We start from the raw sequence: 20189 nt of genomic DNA, 5'->3' as shown, positions 1-20189 counted from the left end.
CTTGGCATCTTGTGGTTAGCCTAGTGGACAGTTAACAGATTCCCTGAGGATCCTGGGTAAGGATTTTTAGGGTAGACTTAGGTTGTTATGTTTATATGAATTATGTTGTCTGAACGTTACTTACAACCTTGTGGCCAGATCTTAGTGTATCTTTGTGGTCAGTTCAGCAGGTGTTCTGGGGTTTTCTGTCCAGTACTACTGGTTAAGTATGGATCATAGCAGATCTTAGTGCTTGTAAACTTGCAGGATTCCTTATTTATTCCCAAGATATTCTAACACCCACTTTTACTTCTTCAGCTATTTTAACATGTTGGTTTTACTTTCTATTCCAGTATCTTCAGTCTTCTGTTTCTCTTTTCCCCTGAACTCCTGTTCATGGGACTTGCTTCTTCTCATGTCTTAACACTTGCTATAGTAAGACTATGTACTGTAGAACCCCATAGGTGCTAATTCCTTAAGTCTGTCCATTCCTCAACAGCAGACTGACGTTTGCTTTTGCAGGTACCTGATATATTAGCAAACCAGGTTGTCGTTCAACTACAGTTTGGTGTTTCTAGAATTCTTAGATAAATTCTGGCCTTAAACTTGTGTCAGTAAAGTACAAATTCTTAACTATATCTTTCTCCTCTTCACTGAGGGTAAAATCAAGGTGGACAGATCTCCTTACTGTCTCCTTTATAAAGGGAGGATTCTTTTTATTTCCTCGATTACCTAATTAGGCATGGCCTTCCAGGTCCCTGCCATGTGGGGAAAGCTCTCCAATCCAACGTCCCACCTGGGTAGGCACTCGACTACCCTTTCCTCTCCTCGACTGGGTGGGCACTTGACTCTGTCTCCTTTCCCCATCAACCAAGGCATGCAAATGGAATAGGCAGGGGCCTCAGAGATAGCAGATGTTCCTCCATTAGCGTCTGTTCCAATATCCTAGCCCATACCCTTGAGTTCATGTTGTCCTTTATTTGGGGCCTTTGAGCCTTCTCCTTTATGGCAGGTCAGCTATGTATTTAATAATTTATTGTTTGTAAAATGTTGAGAGATGAGTGTTTGAGCTGGTGGTTAAGATGCCCATATGAGAGGCTAGCTCTGTGGTGCAACGGGTTAAAGCCCCCACCTGCAGCATCCCATATGGGCACTGGTTCGAGTCCTGGCTGCTCCACTTCTGATCCAGTTCCCTGCTAATGCACCTGGGAAAGTGATGGGGGATGGACCAAGTGCTTGGGCCCATGCACTCACATGGAAGATCCAGAAGAAGCTCCTGGCTTCCAATCTGCCTGGCTCTGGCTGTTGTATTTAGGGAGTGAACCAGCGGATGGGAGACCTCTCTGTCTCTCTCTGTCTCTGTCTCTACCTCTTTCTGTAACTCTTTCAAATAAAATAAAGTTGCCCACGTGGTATATTAGAATACCTGGGTTCAATATGCAGCCATGGGTCCTGACCCCAGATTCCTGCTAATGCTGACCCTGGGAGGCAGCAGTGATGGCTCAAGAACTGGACCTTGACAATAACAGGTTTTTTTTTTTTTAATGTATTTTGTGACTTGTTTCATGTCTCAATACATAGACTAGGGGTGGGAGCTGTGGCACAGTGGGTTAACGGCCTGGCCTGAAGTGCCGGCGTCCCATGTGGATACCACTTCGAGACCCAGCTGCTCTACTTCCAATCCAGCTCTCTGCTAATGGCCTGGGAGAGCTGTGGAAGATGTCCCAAGTCCTTGAGCCCCTGCACCCACGTGGGAGACCTGGAATAAGCTCCTGGTTCCTGGCTTCAGATCGGTGCAGCTCCAGCCATTGTGGCCAATTGGGGAGTGAGCCATCGGATGAAGGACCCCTCCCCCTCTCTCTGCCTCTCCTCTCTCTGTGTAACTCTGACTTTCAAATAAATAAATCTTTTAAAAAATACATAGTCTATCATCTTGAATATTTAATTTGTAGTTGACAAGCCATTTTTTTTTTAAAGATATACTTATTTGAAAGAAGTATGCAGAAATAGAGGCAGAGAGAGGTCTTCCATCCACTGTTTCACTCCCCAATTAGCTACAATGGCCGGAGCTACGCCAATCCGAAGCCAGGATCCAGGAGCTTTTTCTGGGTCTCCCACATGGGTGCAGGGGTGCAAGGACTTGGGTAATCCTCTACTGCTTTCCCAGGTCATAGCAGAGAGCTGGATTGGAAGTGAAACAGCCAGGGAAACCCATATGGGATGCCGGCACTTCAGGCGGCAGCTTAACTCACTATGCCACAGCGCCACTCCTGTTTTCCTTTACGGTATTTCATTCACTGCACTTCCTTTCTTTTCGGGCACAAGCTTTGCCCGTTGTGTCTGTAAGTATCTTCTAGTGTTCATGTCTTATGTGTGACTTTTCCAGGTGGAGCTCAAACAGGACTGGGATTAGGATGATGGGAAAGTCTTAGGATTGTTGAACGGTGCTTGAGCCCAGTAAAGTTAATCTAAGACAGGAGAATAAGTGTTGAATAATTGATCCTTAAATTCAATTCCATCTAAATACAGAAACTTAGAACTCCAGGATAAGTCCCATGACAATCAACTTTGAAGAACTGTCCTAGTTGTTTGAAGTATCAAATGTGTGTTAAGTAAATACTCCCTTGACCAGATCCCAAAAGTGACTTGGTTAAAGAGATTTAAAATAACATGTGGCCCAGTGAAAGAGAATGCTGAGTAGTACTGTCTCCTATTTAAAGGCTAAAACTTCCAGCTCTAGCAGTCCTCAATACCCTCAGAACAGAATGGAAAATTTGCTCTTAGCTTTTGAGGATGCTATTTTATCATGATAGAAATATCACAATATAATATCAGGGCTAAGGTATATCTATATGATAGAAATCCTAATAGACTATTTTTGCTTTTCTACTGCAAAACCTGGAAACTTTTTTGACTTTACTAAGAAGTTCCTTATGTTTGTCTCCACCTTGTTTGTTTATAGAGCATTGTCAGATGTACCCAGAGTCTAACTTACATTCTGATGACTGCATACTCCTGACCACTCCTTTTTAATTAAAGACTTATTTTTGTGAGGCAGAGTTACAGAGAATGAGAGGTCTTCGATCTGCTGGTTCACTAACCAAACAGCTGCAATGGTTAGAGCTCAACTGATCTGAAGCCAGGAGCTTCTTCCAGGTCTCCCATGTAGAGCAAGGTCCAAGTCCCTTCTGCTTTTTTCCCAGTCTTGTGGGGAGCAGCCCAGACTGGACTGAGTTACTGGAATTAAGACTTATTCTATGCATCTGCTCTCCCACAATATAGCGCTGGGAGAGAAGTAAACAGCTTCCGCACAGCTGCCTCCAGTTCAACCAATAAACTGTAGGACTTGCTCCTGATTGGAGGAGAGCAGCGTACTCGGCGTGTGGGCAGCCGAGTTGGGATTGGCGGAGGAGGACTATAAAGGAGGAGAGAGACGGCATGCACCAGGAACATCTAAGGGGAACATGTAGCTGAAGGAACACCTGTGCAGCCCCCGAGAGAGCCGGCCGGCGGTGTGCCGCTCCCCTGCGGAAGTGGGGAATGTGGCCAGGGGGAACTGCCCTTCCACGGAGGTGGAAGGGATAGTAGCCAACCCGGGAAGAACCAGCAGCAAACCCGGGGAGGGCCGAGCAGACAAAAGAACAGCGCAGGGTCCTGTGTCGTTCCTCCACGAAGAGGGGGAGCGACATAATGGTGCCGTGACTCGGATAGGAAACCTAGGACGGATAGGAAACTTAGGAGGGAAGAAACGGGAAGAAGTGGGAAATTACTGGAGAGAGAGACTAGCAAATAGCCTAGGGAAAAGCCGGACGAAAAAGGTGCCGGAAGAAGTTATTGAAAGCCTAGGCATAGACTCAGATACGGACTACGGGGGGGAAGCTGGGAGAAATCTCTAAGGTCGAAAGCGAAAGTGAAAGCTAGAACAAACAGACTCGGACGCGGACTGTGGGGAGAGGCCAGGAGAAATGAGGGAGGAATATCGTTGGAGGAAAGTTTGGGGAAACATACCGGGTAGAGAAAAATGTTAGGGAAATTGAAGCCGCGGGGGGCAGGCCAAGGCGGAAACGAAAGCCATTTTGGGATTCTCAAGTTAGCCCGGGAATAGGGGGCGAAAAGTTAAAACCAGAAGCTGAAACGTAAGCCAGATTGGGATCCGTCTGATTAGCCCGGGGAGCAAAGGACGGGAAGCCAAATCATGGGGCGGAGACGTATGCTGGGTTGAATTCGCCAGGCTAGCCCGGGGAACTTGGATTGAATGCTAGTGGTGGAGACGCAAGCTACGCTGTGTGACTCGCGGAAGCCGCCGCGTGCAGAGAGAGCACGGGGCGTGAATAGATAGGGAACGCGGGGCTGGCGCGAGGCCGTGGTTCAGACGCGAAAGGGTTAAGTGCGAGACTGCGGAGTGTGCGCGCAAAGCCAAGCCGCGCAGATGAAAGAGGCGTGGGCTGAAGCGGCTCAGAGCCGGCGAGGCGCCGAGAAGCAGCCTCGGGGCGGAGCCCGTTGGCGGGGCGAGGCGCCGGGAAGCCGCGCGGAGCCGTGAAGCTGCCGGCAGGGCGAGGCGCCGGGAAGCTGCAGGGATAAGAGAAATAGAAGTTTAGAAGTAAAGTGAGAGAAATAGGAATGCTGGAAGATAGAAGTGGAATGGGAGAGATAGGAATGCCCGGAGATAGAGAAATAGAGAAAGAGAAAGGCCTCCCCACAATACTACAATGTGAGAGCTTGGATTCGGTCTGCCTGATTTAGTGAGGCGATGAGCACCTGCGGCGGCTAGCAGCTTATGCGCCGCAGGTCACTGAAGACAGGCACGAATTAACATCAGTAAGGCCTCCCCACAATACAGCAATTAGGAGGCTTGGATTCGGTCTGCCTGATTAAGGCGGTAAGCACCAGCAAGCAGCTCGACCAGAGTATGAGCTGCAGGTCACTGAAGATAGGCACGAACCAACACTAATAAGTCTCCCCCACAATACGGCAATGAGAAGGCTTGGATTCGGTTTGCCTGATTGTTAGGGCTTGTAAGCCCCTGCAGGCAGAGCAGAGCATGCGCTGCAGGGCACCGAACACAGGCACACATCAGCGCCTAAAAACCTCCTCACGACATGGCGAAGAGAGGACCCGGATTCGGTTTGCCTGATTGATAGGACTTGTAAGAACCTGTGGCAACTCTAGCAAGTAGAGCAGAGTGTGTGCCGCGGGACACCGAAGACAGGCGCGTATCAACGCCAAAAAATAAAAAGAAAGGGGGATCTGTGGGGAGCAGCCCGGACTGGACTGAGTTACTGGAATTAAGACTTATTCTATGCATCTGCTCTCCCACAATATAGCGCTGGGAGAGAAGTAAACAGCTTCCGCACAGCTGCCTCCAGTTCAACCAATAAACTGTAGGACTTGCTCCTGATTGGAGGAGAGCAGCGTACTCGGCGTGTGGGCAGCCGAGTTGGGATTGGCGGAGGAGGACTATAAAGGAGGAGAGAGACGGCATGCACCAGGAACATCTAAGGGGAACATGTAGCTGAAGGAACACCTGTGCAGCCCCCGAGAGAGCCGGCCGGCGGTGTGCCGCTCCCCTGCGGAAGTGGGGAATGTGGCCAGGGGGAACTGCCCTTCCACGGAGGTGGAAGGGATAGTAGCCAACCCGGGAAGAACCAGCAGCAAACCCGGGGAGGGCCGAGCAGACAAAAGAACAGCGCAGGGTCCTGTGTCGTTCCTCCACGAAGAAGGGGAGCGACACAGTCTTTTTTTTTTTTTTTTTTTTTTTGACAGGCAGAGTGGACAGTGAGAGAGTCAGAGAGAAAGGTCTTCCTTTGCCGTTGGTTCACCCTCCAATGGCCGCCACGGCTGGCGCGCTGCGGCCGGCGCACCGCGCTGATCCGATGGCAGGAGCCAGGTACTTCTCCTGGTCTCCCATGGGGTGCAGGGCCCAAGCACCTGGGCCATCCTCCACTGCACTCCCTGGCCACAGCAGAGAGCTGGCCTGGAAGAGGGGCAACCGGGACAGAATCGGGCGCCCCAACCGGGACTAGAACCCAGTGTGCCGGCGTCGCAAGGCGGAGGATTAGCCTAGTGAGCCGCAGCGCTGGCCTTTTCCCAGTCTTTTAGGAGGGAGCTGGATCAGAAATGGAGCAGCTGGGACCTGAACTGGTGCCCATTTGGGATGCTGGCGCTGCAGACAGAGGCTTATCCTACTATGCCACAGTGCCGGCCCCTGTAGTCACTGTTAAGATAGATCTTCATTCCTTCCATGTTTTGATCTGTGCACTGATCTCCCAGAGTAATAGTTGTTTCAGAGATGTCATCTAACAAGAAAGGGGAGGATTTTCCAGTCTGCCTTCAAGGTCCAAGTCTAGGGGTGTGTGTGTGTGTGTGTGTGTGTGTGTTTAAGATTTATTTACTTATTTGAAAGAGTTACACAGAGAGAGGAGGGGCAGAGAGGGAGGTCTTCCATCCGCTGGTTTACGCCCCAGTTGGTCACAACGGCCAGAGCTGTGCCGATCCAAAGCCAGGAGCTTCTTCCAGGTCTCCCATGTGGGTGCAGGGGCCTGAGGACTTGGGTCATCTTCTACTGCTTTCCCAGGCCACAGCAGAGAGCTGGATTGGAAGTGAAGCAGCTGGGTCTCGAACCAGTGCCCATAATGGGATGCCAGCGCTTCAGGCCAGGGAGTTAACGCACTGTGTCACAGTGCAGGCCCCAGTCTAGGTGTTTTTATCAAGTAATTTTTCTTTTCTTTTTTTTAACTTAAAATGTGAGACCACAATAGGGCCTCTAACTTTAAGAAGTTACTTTTTTAAAATTCATTTTTATTTATTTGAAAGGCAGAGTCACAGAGAGGCAGAAGCAGAGTAAGGTTTTCCATCTGCTGGTTCACTCCCCAAATGGTCACAACAGTTGGAGCTGGGTAGCCAGTAGCCTGGAGCTTCTTATGGGTCTCCTACGTGGGTGCAGGGGCCCAAGGCTTTGGGCCATCCTCTGATGCTTTCCCAGGAACATTAGCAGGGAGCTGGATCAGAAGTAGAGCAGCTGGGATCTGAACCAGTGCCCATGGCACTGCAGGCTTTAGAAGTTACTGCGCCAGCCCTGGCCCCAGAAGTTACTCTTATTTCAGGAATGGGCTGGGGCAGGGCTGTGGCATAGCAGGCAAAGCTGCGGCTTGCAGTGCTGGCATCCCATATGGGTAGTTTCAGACCTGGCTGCTCCACTTCCTATCCACTTTCCTGCTGATGGCCTGAGAAATCAGTGAAAGATCGCCCAAGTGCTTGGGCCCCTGCACCTGTGTGGCAGATCTGGACGAAGCTCCTGGCTTTGAATTGGCTCAGCTCCAGCGTTGCAACTATCTGGGGAGTGAAGCAGAAGATGGAAGACTCTCTCTATATGTCTCTGCCTCTGCCTCTCTGTAACTCTTTCAAATAAAATAAATCTTAAAAAAAAAAAAAAGGAAAAAGAAAAAGAAAAGGGGGGAGGGGCAAGGGCTATTTGGCAATAGCCTGTCTTTTCAAAGAGCTCCAAAGCATTTGGCAAGGATCTGCCTTCTCCCTGTCTATATATTGTTTTCTAAATAACTCAGATGCAGAAGTGGAAGCTTTCTGGTCTGGATTCGGGAGAGGAACTGAGAACAGCTTTATGTGAGGACATTTTAGTGGTCGACTCCGGCACTTGAAAGACTCAGGCTTTGACGGATGGGATTCCTTTGAGAGACCTTGCAGTGCAATCTCACGCAGTGGGGAGATCACAGGTCCTAACATCTGGCGACCTCAGGTTCACAGTGTAAGTCCTGTACCAGCTGTGTGGGCTGGGACAAGTCCTTTCAAGCTCTTTTAGTCCTGGAATAATATGAGCCACTTCGTAGTATTGTTTTGAGGATTAAATAAGGTAAGGTGTATGTGGTAGGCTGAGTGTGGCCCTACAGTTATCCAGGTCATAATCCCTGGAACCTGTGGACATAAACTTTTGCAGTGAAGGAGTCTTTGCCGGTGTGATGAAATTAAGGGTCTTGGGATAATCTGGTAAGCCCTAAATGCAATCCTAGGTATCCTTAAGAGACAAAGGGAAGTAGACTACAGAAAGAAGCTGGCATGGCCGCGGCAGTGAGATGCTTTCAAGCTGGAGGAAGGGACCAAAAGCCATGGACCGCAGCTCTAGAAGGCACAGCAGGCAAAGAAAGGCTCTCCCCACAGGGCCGCTGGGAAGACTGCGCAGTGTTGGCCCAGTGACAGTAGCTTCAGGTTTTTGACCCCCCAGAATAATTGCCAAGTTTGTAGTAATTGGTTATAACAGCTGTTAAAAACACATACAGGGGTTGGCATTGTGGTGTAGCGTGTAAAGCAGCTGCTTGTGGTGCTGGCATCCCATATGGATGCCATGCCAGTTCAAGTCCCAGCTGCTCCACTTCCGATCCAGCTCTCTGCTATGGCCTGGGAAAGTGGTGGAGGATGGCCCAGGTCTTTGGGTCCCAGAACCTGTGTGGGAGACCCGGAAGAAGCTCCTGGCTTCGGATCTGCACAGCTCCAGCCGTTGCAGTCAGTTGGAGTGAACTATTGGACGGAAGACCTCTCTCTGTCTGTCTCTGCCTCACCTTCTCTCTCTGTAACTCTAACTTTCAAATAAATCTTTTTAAAAGAATACACAGTATGTCAGGGGCCTGGCACATAGCAAACGTTCAGTAACTGTTGATTTCGCACCTTCTCCAGCCCATACTGGTGCTGGGTGCTGTGTATTGAGCACCCACTGCATCCTGGCATCTGCAGCTTCAGAGTCACCCAGAGAGCTTAACCCCCCCAAGATCCTGACCCAGTAGTTTGGGGCCGGGGCCCAAGAATCCACATGCTTCTCCGTATCTCTGCAGGAAACACTGATGTAAGTGTTTTTGCACACCTGTCTACAAATGGCTGCCTATAGTCATCTTTAATCTGCTCTCACTGCTGAGGGGCTTTGGCTTGGGTGTGGTTCGTCCCCCAGGAGTTCCTGTGCTGAAGGCAGGGTCCCCACTGTGGTGAGGTTCGGAATCTTTGAGAGTTGGGGTCAAGTAGGTGGTGAGCTGCGGGTGCTGCTCTTGGGAAGTGTTAAGGTCGTTTTTGTCAAACCCTGGGCTCATTCTCGGGAGAGTGAGTTGTTGGGAAAGAGCGAGCCTGGTCCCCGAGGCCCTGTCTGATCTTCCATCTTACCACGTGGTCTCTTCCTGCCCCACTCACTGCCACAGTTGTCATGCTGCCCATGGTGCCGCCCTCACCAGAGCTGAGCAGGTGCTGGGGCCTCCTTCCTGCTCCTCCAGAACTGCCAGTTAAGTCAACCTCTGTTCCTTAGGTAGCGCCTGGCTTCAGGTGGTTTGTATAGCAATAGAAAACGGACACAGGGTGTGGGGAGCAGCCCGGACTGGACTGAGTTACTGGAATTAAGACTTATTCTATGCATCTGCTCTCCCACAATATGGCGCTGGGAGAGAAGTAAACAGCTTCCGCACAGCTGCCTCCAGTTCAACCAATAAACTGTAGGACTTGCTCCTGATTGGAGAGCAGCGTACTCGGCGTGTGGGCAGCCGAGTTGGGATTGGCGGAGGAGGACTATAAAGGAGGAGAGAGACGGCATGCACCAGGAACATCTAAGGGGAACATGTAGCTGAAGGAACACCTGTGCAGCCCCCGAGAAAGCCGGCCGGCGGTGTGCCGCTCCCCCGCGGAAGTGGGGAATGTGGCCAGGGGGAACTGCCCTTCCACGGAGGTGGAAGGGACAGTAGCCAACCCGGGAAGAACCAGCAGCAAACCCGGGGAGGGCCGAGCAGACGAAAGAACAGCGCAGGGTCCTGTGTCGTTCCTCCACGAAGACGGGGAGCGACAACAGGGTAATCCCCAGGGGGTGCAGAAACTGAGGACCAGGTTCTGAAGCCAAAGCAGTCTGGGAGCGAGCTGGGGAGACCACCTCTGCACCTTGCCGGATGGCCCACCAAATCCCTAAGTAGATATTTACTTATTCATTCATTTACTTGAAATGCCAAGAGAGATCTTCCATCTGCTGGTTCATTTCCCAAGTGCCCGCAGCACTCAAGGCTGGGCCAGGCTGAAGCCAGGATCTCTGATCACACTTGTGCTTAGCAGGGCCCCATGGCTTGAACCATCGCCCGCTGCCTCCCAGGGTGTGCTTTAGCAGGAGGCTGGGACTCAAATGCAGGCCTGTAGATACGGGGTGTGTTGTCCCAGGCAGTGTCCTAACCACTGTGCAGAACGTATGCCCCCACCATCAAAATCTTTTAATGTGCCATTTCTCCCCTCTCCCTCTCTCTCTCTCTCTCACACAGACTTGAACCAACACTAACAGGATTTTTTTTTTTTTTACCCAGAAATATTTAAGATACACAAACTTCAATTCATGAAACATGGTTTCTAATAGCTCAAGTTCAGTGCTGGATCTCTGGGGTGACTGTACCTCCCCTTTAAGTGCCTGCTTGACAAAACCCTTAAAGCTGTCAGGAAATTCACTGTTTGTTCTAGCCAACACCTGCTGTAGACTCCTAACCTCCGCTTTCTTAGAGTGTTTACCACGAAGGGCTTACAACTGTGCTCCTGCCTTGGTCTCTGGGGTGTGCGCATCCTTCAGTTCTCTCTGAAGGACCCGGAAGCCATTTCTCTGACAGGCAATCGAGGCGGGCAGGGCCTCTGTCTCTGTTGCGATTTAGGATCTTTAAGATGCAGAACAGAGGAGCTCAAAGGCTCCAAACAAAAAAAGAATGATGAGATGGAAATGCTAATTAATTGTCAAAAAAAAAAAAAATAGCCGGCGCGCGGCTCACTAGGCTAATCCTCTGCCTTGCAGTGCTGGCACACCGGGTTCTAGTCCCGGTCGGGGCGCCAGATTCTGTCCCGGTTGTCCCTCTTCCAGGCCAGCTCTCTGCTGTGGCCAGGGAGTACAGTGGAGGATGACCCAAGTGCTTGGGCCCTGCACCCCATGGGAGACCAGGAGAAGTACCTGGCTCCTGCCATCGGGTCAGCGTGGTGCACCGGCCACAGCGCGCCAGCTGTGGCGGCCATTGGAGGGTGAACCAGCAGCAAAGGAAGACCTTTCTCTTTGTCTCTCTCTCTCACTGTCCACTCTGCCTGTCCAAACACACACACACACACATACACACACACACAAAACAAACGAAATGCTAATTAACGTGATTTGATGGGTGTACGGTATATGTACTGGGAAGGTCTTGTGTCGTCACCCTGGCTCAGAACAAGGTAGGCTCTCTGCCTGTTGACTCCCCACCCTGCTCTGTGGTGCCAGTCCTCTAAGTCCCCAGTAAGGGACAGGAGAAATGACTCCACTGTGCTTCCGTGACTGGAGGTTTGTGGATTTGGAAGGAGGGAGCTGTTTTGCAGAAATGCTGCACGGCAGGCTCAGCTTGGAAGGCCGTGGAGTGAATCTGGCCGGTGCAGGGTTTGCATATCCGCCAATTTCAGGGAGATGGCCTGACATCCACTCTGCACCCAAGGAAGATGGACAGCCGCAGCATCAGTTCCCAAATGTTCTGCAGCAAGTCCAGTGTTCTTCTAATTCTACCTTCCATGAATCTTTTTAAATGTTATTTTTTCAGAATAGTTTTAAATTTACAAAAGGAACACTATGAGGTAGTCACACAAGGAGTTTCCATATACCCCTCTCTCCACATCCCCTAAGGCATCTCATGTTAGTGTGTTTGTTACAAATAATGAACCACACTCAGTCCCCCCTGTTTTTTTAAATTTAAACTCCTTTTATCTCTCCCAGCCTCTAGTAATCATAGTAATCAACATCCTGTGTTCACATTGTGTTTTTTTTTTTTTTTTTTTTGACAGGCAGAGTGGACAGTGAGAGAGAGAGAAAGGTCTTCCTTTTGCCGTTGGTTCACTCTCCAATGGCTGCCACAGCTGGTGTGCTGCGGCCGGCGCACTACGCTGATCTGAAGGCAGGAGCCAGGTGCTTCTCCTGGTCTCCCATGGGTGCAGGGCCCAAGCACTTGGGCCATCCTCCACTGCACTCCCGGGCCACAGCAGAGAGCTGGCCTGGAAGAGGGGCAACTGGGACAGAATCCGGTGCCCGACCGGGACTAGAACCTGGTGTGCTGGTGCCACAGGTGGAGGATTAGCCTATTGAACTGCGGCACCTGCCTCACATTAGTTTTTGTTGTTAGTTTTAGTTTTTAATTTAGCTCGTTCCTGTAAGAGAACATATGGCATTTGTTTTACCTCTCTCGCCACAATGTCCTTCAGTTTCATTTAGTTTGCTACACATGACAGGATTTCATTCTTTTTGTAGCTGAATGGTATATCATGTGCGTGGGCCCACATGCACACACACACACACAGTTGGTGTATATATCACATTTTCTTTATCCATCTGACGGCGGACACCTTGGTTGAGTCCACATTTTGGCTACTATGAGCGATGCTGCTTCAGGCAATGAGTTCGTGTCTCCCTGATAACAACTAATGCACGTCTTGGGGATACAGACCCAGTAGAGGGATGATTGCTGGATCAAATGGCAGTTCCACGTCTAGTTTCTAAGCAGTCCCCACACCGTCTTCCACAGTGACAGCACTAACTTCCATCCCCACCAACAGGGTAGGAGTTCTCCTTTCTCCGCATGCTGACCAGCAGGTGTTACTCTGTTTTTGATAAGTCATTCTGACAGGAGGGAGGCAATATCTCCTGTGGCTTGGTCTGTGTTTCCCTAATGGCTAGTGATACTGAGCTTTCTTTTATGTTTGTCATTTTTCATGTCATTGTATTCTTTTGAGAACTGCCTCTTATTTTAGTGCAAAATTAGTCTAATTTATTCAAGTGCAAGTTCTTTGAAATCCATGTAGAGTTTTTTTTATAATGTGCATTTTCTACATATTAAGAAAAAGCTTTTCTTGGGGCCGGTCCTGTGGTGCAGCGGGTTAAAGCCCTGGCCTGAAGCACCGGCATCCCATATGGGCACTGGTTCTAGTCCTGGCTGCTCCTCTTCCCATCCAGCTCTCTGCTGTGGCCTGGGATAGGAGTGGAAGGTGGCCCAAGTCCTTTGGCCCCTGCATCTGCATGGGAGACCTGGAGGAAGCTCCTGGCTTTGTATCGGTGCAGCTCTGGCCATTGCGGCCATCTGGGGAGTGAACTGGCACCCATATAGGATCTGAAGCCAGGAGCCAGGTGCTTCTCCTGGTCTCCCATGGGGTGCAGGGCCCAAGCACTTGGGCCATCCTCCACTGCACTCCCTGGCCACAGCAGAGAGCTGGCCTGGAAGAGGGGCAACCGGGACAGAATCCGGCGCCCCGACCGGGACTAGAACCCGGTGTGCCGGCGCCGCTAGGCGGAGGATTAGCCTAGTGAGCCGCAGCGCCGGCCTGCACCCCGGTTCTTGTCCCGGTTGCTGCTCTTCCAGCCCAGCTCTCTGCTGTGGCCTGGGACGGCAGTGGAGGATGGCCCAAGTCCTTGGGCCCTGCACCCGCATGGGAGACCAGGAGGAAGCACCTGGCTCCTGGCTTCAGATCGGCGCAGCACGCCGGCCTGTGGCCCTAGCGTCCATTTTGGGGGTGAACCAACAGAAGGAAGACCTTTCTCTCTGTCTCTCTCTCTCACTGTTTAACTCTGCCTGTCAAAAACAAACAAACAAACAAAAAACTCTGCAAAAAAGTTGAAAGAATAATACAACAAACATTAAAAAACTCTCCACCTAAATTAACCAATTATCAACAGTTTGTCACACGTTTGTTCTCTGTGTATGTGTGTGTAACTAATAAATGCATTTATGTATACACACACCTAATAAACTGACGTATATATTTTTGGGAGGAAACAATTTTAAGCAAGCTTCAGACATTGACAGTTCTTTAAATATTTCAGCTTTAAACATCTGGAGAAAAAGGACATAGGCTGACATAACTGCATCATCAACATCCCACCTAAGATTAAGTCCACTCTAACTCAATAAGTGTGCCAGTCCACGTTCATTTCCCCCAAATGTGTTTCGCGACATTTTCTTCCCAATTGAGGATTTCATCAAGCTGCATGCTTTGCACGTGGTCCTCCTGGCCTTTGCTTTTGTTTTCCACCTTGGAGTCTTAGCAGGGTGTAGCTTCCTGTGGAAGATGCTGCTCCCTGGATGGATCTGATGGTCCCCTCATGCTTAGACTAGAGATGAGTGCGCTGGGTTGGAGCACATCCGGGTGTCTTCATTCCCTTTGTGTCACGACAATGAAATCCTGAAGCTGGGTACTCAGAAAGAAAAGAGGCTTATTTAGCTCCCAGTTCTGCAGTCTGAAGGCCCAAGAATGGGCAACTTCGTCAGTTTGGCCACCCGTGGGGGGCCCCCTTGGCTGTGTCACCATGACATGGCAGAGACTCAGAAATGGAACAGGCCTGTGCAAAAGGGACCACATGGCAGCAAAGGTGATGGGAGGGATTCAGGGCCAGGCTTACTCCTCTACAACAACTCGCTCTCGTGGGAGCTGAGCTCTCCTGTGGTCCCACGGGAGCTGCATTATTCCATTCTGAATGTGGGCCTCCAACGACCTAACCGCCTCCCACCATGCCTCGCCTCGCCTCTTAAAGATTCCACCTCCTCTCTGCAGCCACCCTGAGGGCCAGGCCTCCAGTGCCAGGAGACGTGCACCTCCTGGTATCACATCAAGGACACAAGACGCCTGGCGATCGCACTGTTCCCACTGCCCGTGGTGATGACCACCACGTATCTATCACAAGGGGACACTCGTCTCCTTGTAATTACTTCTGTGGGTGCTACTCGGAGATCTGTGCTCTCAAGATAATTCTCTCTGGGAGCAGAGAGATGGAAGAAGGGAAAAGAAAGGACAGTGGAGGAAAGACAAGGAGTGGCCAGGGTCGTCATGGTCCGGTAAAGGGGAAGGTTGAAAATAAAACTGTTACATTTAAACTTACGTGTAAAAGTTCGTTGGAATAGTGTAGAGGAAGAAGAGATGTGGAGCTGGGGAGGTGTGAGAGGCTACTGCTTCTCAACTGGACACTGACCCTGGCTTCAGTTCAGTGACAAATAAACCCCCACAGTAGTCACTACATTATCATTGTTGACATTACCACCTCATTAATTTTCCCACTTCTTAATTAGCTCTTTCTTGTAGACAGGTCTCTTCATTTAATTGTGTTTAATTCAGTGTAATTGCATATTCTGAGTTCATTTTATTATGGCTATGCGTCGAAAAGCGCTTTGCTAGAAAAGTGTTCTGTTTCCATATATCCCCTCTACCCTTCTCTCTAGCTGACAATGTGTCGTACCTGTTTCCCACTCTCAGCAGGATTCCTCCAGTACAAATTTTTAAACATTGATCCTACTGAGAGCTGGGCTCTGTGTCATCTTGAAGTTGGGTGGGCTTTGTTAACTGCATGGTGGGAGTGACAGTATGTGACATCAGAGCCTGTGTCATGTGTCATGGAAGGCAATGCAGCTTCTACTGGGAATACTCGCTCTTGACACTCACACCTGCCGTGGAGCAGTCTAAATATCCCAAGGCCACTATACTGGCAGGAATACCAAACCAGCTCCCAAGGAAACCAAGGACAGAGGGCCCAAGACTGCAAGGAGATGAGAGCCTGGGCAGCCACCAATGCTTCATCACGCTCTCCCTGTACAATTCTAGTTCCATCCACCAACTGATTCTTTGAGCAATTATTTTCACAGTGATTTTCTTTCCTTTTTTTAAAGATTTTATTTGAGAGGCAGAGTTAGAGAGGGAGAGATGGAAAGATCTTCCATAGCTGGTTCACTTCCCAAATGGCTGCAATGGCCAGAGCTGGGCAGATCCGAAGCCAGGAGCCAAGAGCTTCTTCCAGGTCTCCCATTCAGGTGAAAGGGTCCAAGTATCTGGGCTATACTTGACTGCTTTCCCAGGCCATGGCAGAGAACTGGATCAGAAGAGGAGCAGCTGGGACTTGAACCGGTGCCCATATGGGATGCTGACTCCACAGGCAGAAGCTTAGCCTGCTATGCCACAGCACCAGCCCCAGAGTGACTTTCTTACATACAAAACACTATAGTCCCTCTTTCTTCCACTTTGTCAATTTTTTCTAAGGTGCCTGCTTCCTATTCTCATGCTTTGTCTAAAAAATGAAGTGGATTATACTTACCTGGCAGGGGAGATACCATGATCATGAAGGTGGTTTTCCCAGGGCGAGGCTTGTCCATTGCACTCCGGATGCGCTGACCCCTGTGATTCCCCCAAACGCGGGAAACTCAACCGCATAGTTTGTGGTAGTAGGGGACTGCGTTCGCACTTTCCCCTGGAAAAAAAAAATGAAGTGGATTAGTGACTAAGACACAGGACCCAGGCACTGGAAATGTGGCTAGGGGACACAAAGACCCATCCATTCTATTGTCTCCAGACCTTCCTTTTGTTGCTGTGTGCAATGAAGTCTTTGTCCTCATTTGCTCAGTTTCAAAAGGCTGTCATCTTCTGTCCAAAGTTCAGATTCTTAACAGACAAAAGTAGTGAGAGTTTAAAGTACTGTGATAGCAGTAGCTTGGACCTTGGACTGGAAAATGCCTTTGGGTTTCTGCCTCTCTGCTTGGTTTTGTTATTGAAAGAATTTCCCTATCCCTTTGAGCCTCTGTTAATCCTTCTCTGAACTGGGAACAATATCTGTTTTATCTATACTACCAGATCATGGACAGAGTCATATGTGGAAGTACGTTTGAAAACATTTTGTAAACTCTACCACATTGACCAAGCAAAGAGATTATTGGTATCCTTGTCCCTCTTATCTGCTTTAATGTTCTCATCTGCAAGTGGGAATAATGTAATACAACCTTTTCTCTACTGTCTGACAATACTGCTGCTATAAATATCTGCAATAGTAGCTAAAGTCATTCAGATTGGCCCAGGAGAGTGTGGATCACATTAGGTAAATGCTGGGTATCTAGTCAACCAATACATTGAGAGGCTATCAGGTACAGGTACTGTACATATGTACTGGGCATTCTGCATTCGAGGAGCTAGCTGTCTAGGGGATGTCATGGGCATGCGACGGGTCTCTTTTGAGGCAGTTTATTCAGTGGTAGAATCAGAGAAACCAGAGTGTGTTAGACCACAGTGGTAAAGATCACAGAATCTACTTCTCTGCTTGGGTCTGGAGCTGGACGGCTTATTGCCGCCCATGTTGGTTACTTCCAGGTGTCAGCTTGTGCGGATGAAGGAATACCTTGAAGCCTGGAAAAGTGTCTTGCTGGATGTTTGTGAGGGTGTCTCCAGAGGAGGCTGGCGTGTGAGTCTGAGCGGACTGGATGGAGAAGATCTACCATCGACACAGGTGAGCACCATCCGATCAATCGAGGGCATGCAAAGAACCAATGCAGCAGCTGAACCAGTCACCCTCCCCACCCTCTCAGAGCTGGGACATGGTCATTCGTCTCCTGCCTTGGACATCAGAACTCCAGGACTTACACCAGCGGCCCCCTCCCTGGGTAGTCTGGCTCTCAGCCTGGAACTTAGTCATACCATTGGTTTCTCTAGGAAAGTTGGAGTTGGACTGAGCCATGAGACAGTATCCCAAGGTCTCCATCTCACAGACAACCTTTTCTGGGACTTCTCAGCTGCTGTAATCACGTGATCTAATTCTCTAAGAAATCCCCTTCCCTATATCTATATATGTAGCCCATTGGTTCTGTCTCTCTGGAGAACCCTGACGCATACACTGTTTGGCCTGGGAAAAGTCACTAAGTTCTCTGCACCTCAGTTTCTTCCTTGGTAAGAGGAGATGAAGAAGGAACTGTATTAGTTTGCTAGGGTTGCCATAACAAAGTCTCACAGACTGAATGGTTTCAACCCCAGAAATTTAGTTCCTCACAATTCTGGAAGCCAGAAATCCAAGACCCAGGTGTTGGCAGGGTTGGTCTCCTCTGAGACTTCTCTCCTTGGCTTGTGGATGAGCTTGACTTGCTCCTTGCACTTTTATATTACGGATTTCTCTGTGTATCTTGGTCTTAACTTCTTCTTTAAGAAGACTCATCATATTGGATTAGAGCCCACCCTTAGGACCTCATTTAAATGACCTTATCTCATTTAAAGACCTTATCTCTAATTATAGTCATATTCTGTGGTTCTGTGAGGGTGAGGACTTTAACTCATCATGTATTTGGAGGGGTCACAGTTCAGTCCATAATACCAGTATCAGACCATTATGGAAGGAGTACATGAAACTATACTTGTACAACATTTAGCTTCCTGTCTAGAATACAAAGTTAAACCCACAATAAGCTTGAGTTATTATCATCTCATGATGTTGTTGAGCCTGTAAAATGTGGAGCCTACCGTTGTGGGGAAAATCAGAAGACTCCCAAGAGCCAATGACACCTGAGATGAAGTCTGAAGGATGGCAGTGGATGAGGGGAGGCAGTACCGGGAGGAAGGTGAGGATGGTATATACCAGGCAGACGTGACAGAGAATTAAAACACTGCTTTCTGAATTTTTACAATATTTATTTGAAAGAGTTAGAATCTTCCATCCGTTGCTTCACTCCCCAAATTGCTGTGGCATCTGGGGCTGGGCCAGGAGCCAGGATCTTCATTTGAGTCTCCCAAGCAGGTGCAGGGGCCCAAGCCCTCAGGCCATCCCCCATGGCTTCCAGGCACATCACTAGCAGGGATCGGGAAGTAAAGCAGCCAGGAGTTGAACTTGGGATGCTGGCATTGTAGGTATTAGCTTTACCAGGATTTAGTTCCTAGATTTGGTTCTGGCCCAGCCCCAGCCATTGTGGGCATTTGAGGAGTGAACCAGCAGATAAGAGCTCTCCTTGTATCTTAAATTTTAAAAGTTTTTTTTAAAAAAGATTTGTTTATTTATTTGAAAGGCAGAGTTGGAGAGGCAAAGGCAGAGAGAGAAAAATATCTTCCACCTGTTGGTTTACTCCCCAAATTGCCACAACAGCCAGAGCTGGGCTGATTAGAAGCCAGGAGATTCTGCCTGGTCTTCCATGCAGGGGCAGGGGCCCAAAGGCTTGGGCCATCTTCTACTGCTTTCACAGGCCATATTAGAGAGCTGGATCAAAAGTGGAGCAGCTGGTATTTGAATTGGCACCCTATGGGGTGCTGGCACTATAGGAAGCATCTTTACTTGCTAGGCCACAGCACTGGCCCCAAATTTTTAAAAAGTTGAACAAAACCTATTCCTGTTAAATAAGTGAGAAATAGTGGTGATCTGAGCTAAAGCAGTGACCTTGGTATAGAGCGATTCAAAGATACTAAAAGACAGAAAAACAATTTCATGATTTATTTGGCTGGGAAATGAAGGGGAGGGAGGACACAAGAAAGATGGGGTATGAGGCTACTGGGTTTGGTTAGCTGCCTACAGTCAACATGTAACAGCAAAGCCCCTGGAGGCTAGCTGTTCATCAAAGCACACACAGGCAGCGTCTTCTCTGTCTCACATGCTCCTGCTACTTCTGGAAGTTAATATCTTGCTTTCTTCAAATTTCTTTCAAGTTTCCTGAGTTTCTAATGGTTACGCAAGGCCTAGCAAGGAAATAAAAGGCCAAGAAAATAAATCCATACTTCAGAAGTTAGCACTTGGTCATCATCTTTTTGCTCACTTTTTGGGGTTAGCCTCCCCAAACTAGCTACTACTGCTTGAGGACAAGGGTTCTTTCAAATCTGCAGTTTCCACCCCTTCCCCCCAGTGCCGATGACCAAGTCAGTGCCTAATACAAGCTAACTATTCAATAGACTCGCATCTCATTGATTATGTCGGTGCCATTGTGTTAGCTCTGAATAGTAAGAACAATAGCATCTTAAGGAAAGTACTGATGCATTATAAATGCTGCCATCACATTTGGATTATCAGAATCCTCAGAGACTCATATTGAGTTAGTTTCAACAATAATGTTTGGCTATAACTTCACTGAACTATTTAATAGAGCAGAAGCCGATCCCATTACTGTTGAACTCCACTGCCATCTACTGTCTGTATGGTAAGGTAAAATTCTGTTTTCACCCTCCATACTTGATCTGTACTACTGGGTTTTTGTTTCCAACAGCTCTCTCTCCATGCTTTGAACTTTGACTCACATTAGATGTAATCATTTAATAGTTTCTAGTGTTTCATAACAACAATCCAGTGAAGATAATTTCCTCTCATAAGCAAGAGGTTTGTGGCTTTAAACATTTTGAACTTAAAGGCATCATGATCTTTTCATTGGCTATTTTCAAGAAAACTAAAATAAAAAGGTCATATAATTACTGGAGACTTTTCTCCA

General features: G+C 48.8%; 1 protein-coding gene and 1 non-coding gene across 5 annotated transcripts in view; both read left to right on the top strand.

Moving 5' to 3' along the window:
* The window catches only part of MTMR9 (myotubularin related protein 9), a 115626-nt gene that overhangs the window by 14585 nt on the left and 80852 nt on the right, over positions 1–20189 (top strand). For all 4 annotated transcript variants that reach the window (XM_089327197.1, XM_089327199.1, XM_089327200.1 and 1 more), the window contains exon 2: positions 17113–17248. In XM_089327197.1, coding sequence (XP_089183323.1) covers positions 17113–17248 — 136 coding nt within the window. The remainder of the gene's footprint in view (positions 1–17112; positions 17249–20189) is intronic.
* LOC127490473 (U1 spliceosomal RNA) lies at positions 16062–16225 on the top strand. The gene has a single exon (XR_007918420.3). It is a non-coding gene; the product is annotated as a U1 spliceosomal RNA (small nuclear RNA).

This window comes from Oryctolagus cuniculus, chromosome 2 (assembly GCF_051225735.1).
Source record: "Oryctolagus cuniculus isolate XC-2025 breed Fujian yellow rabbit chromosome 2, ASM5122573v1, whole genome shotgun sequence".
Lineage (NCBI taxonomy): Eukaryota > Metazoa > Chordata > Mammalia > Lagomorpha > Leporidae > Oryctolagus > Oryctolagus cuniculus.
The sequence above is the reverse complement of the archived record's forward strand: the minus strand, read 5'-3'. Positions and strand labels throughout refer to the sequence as shown.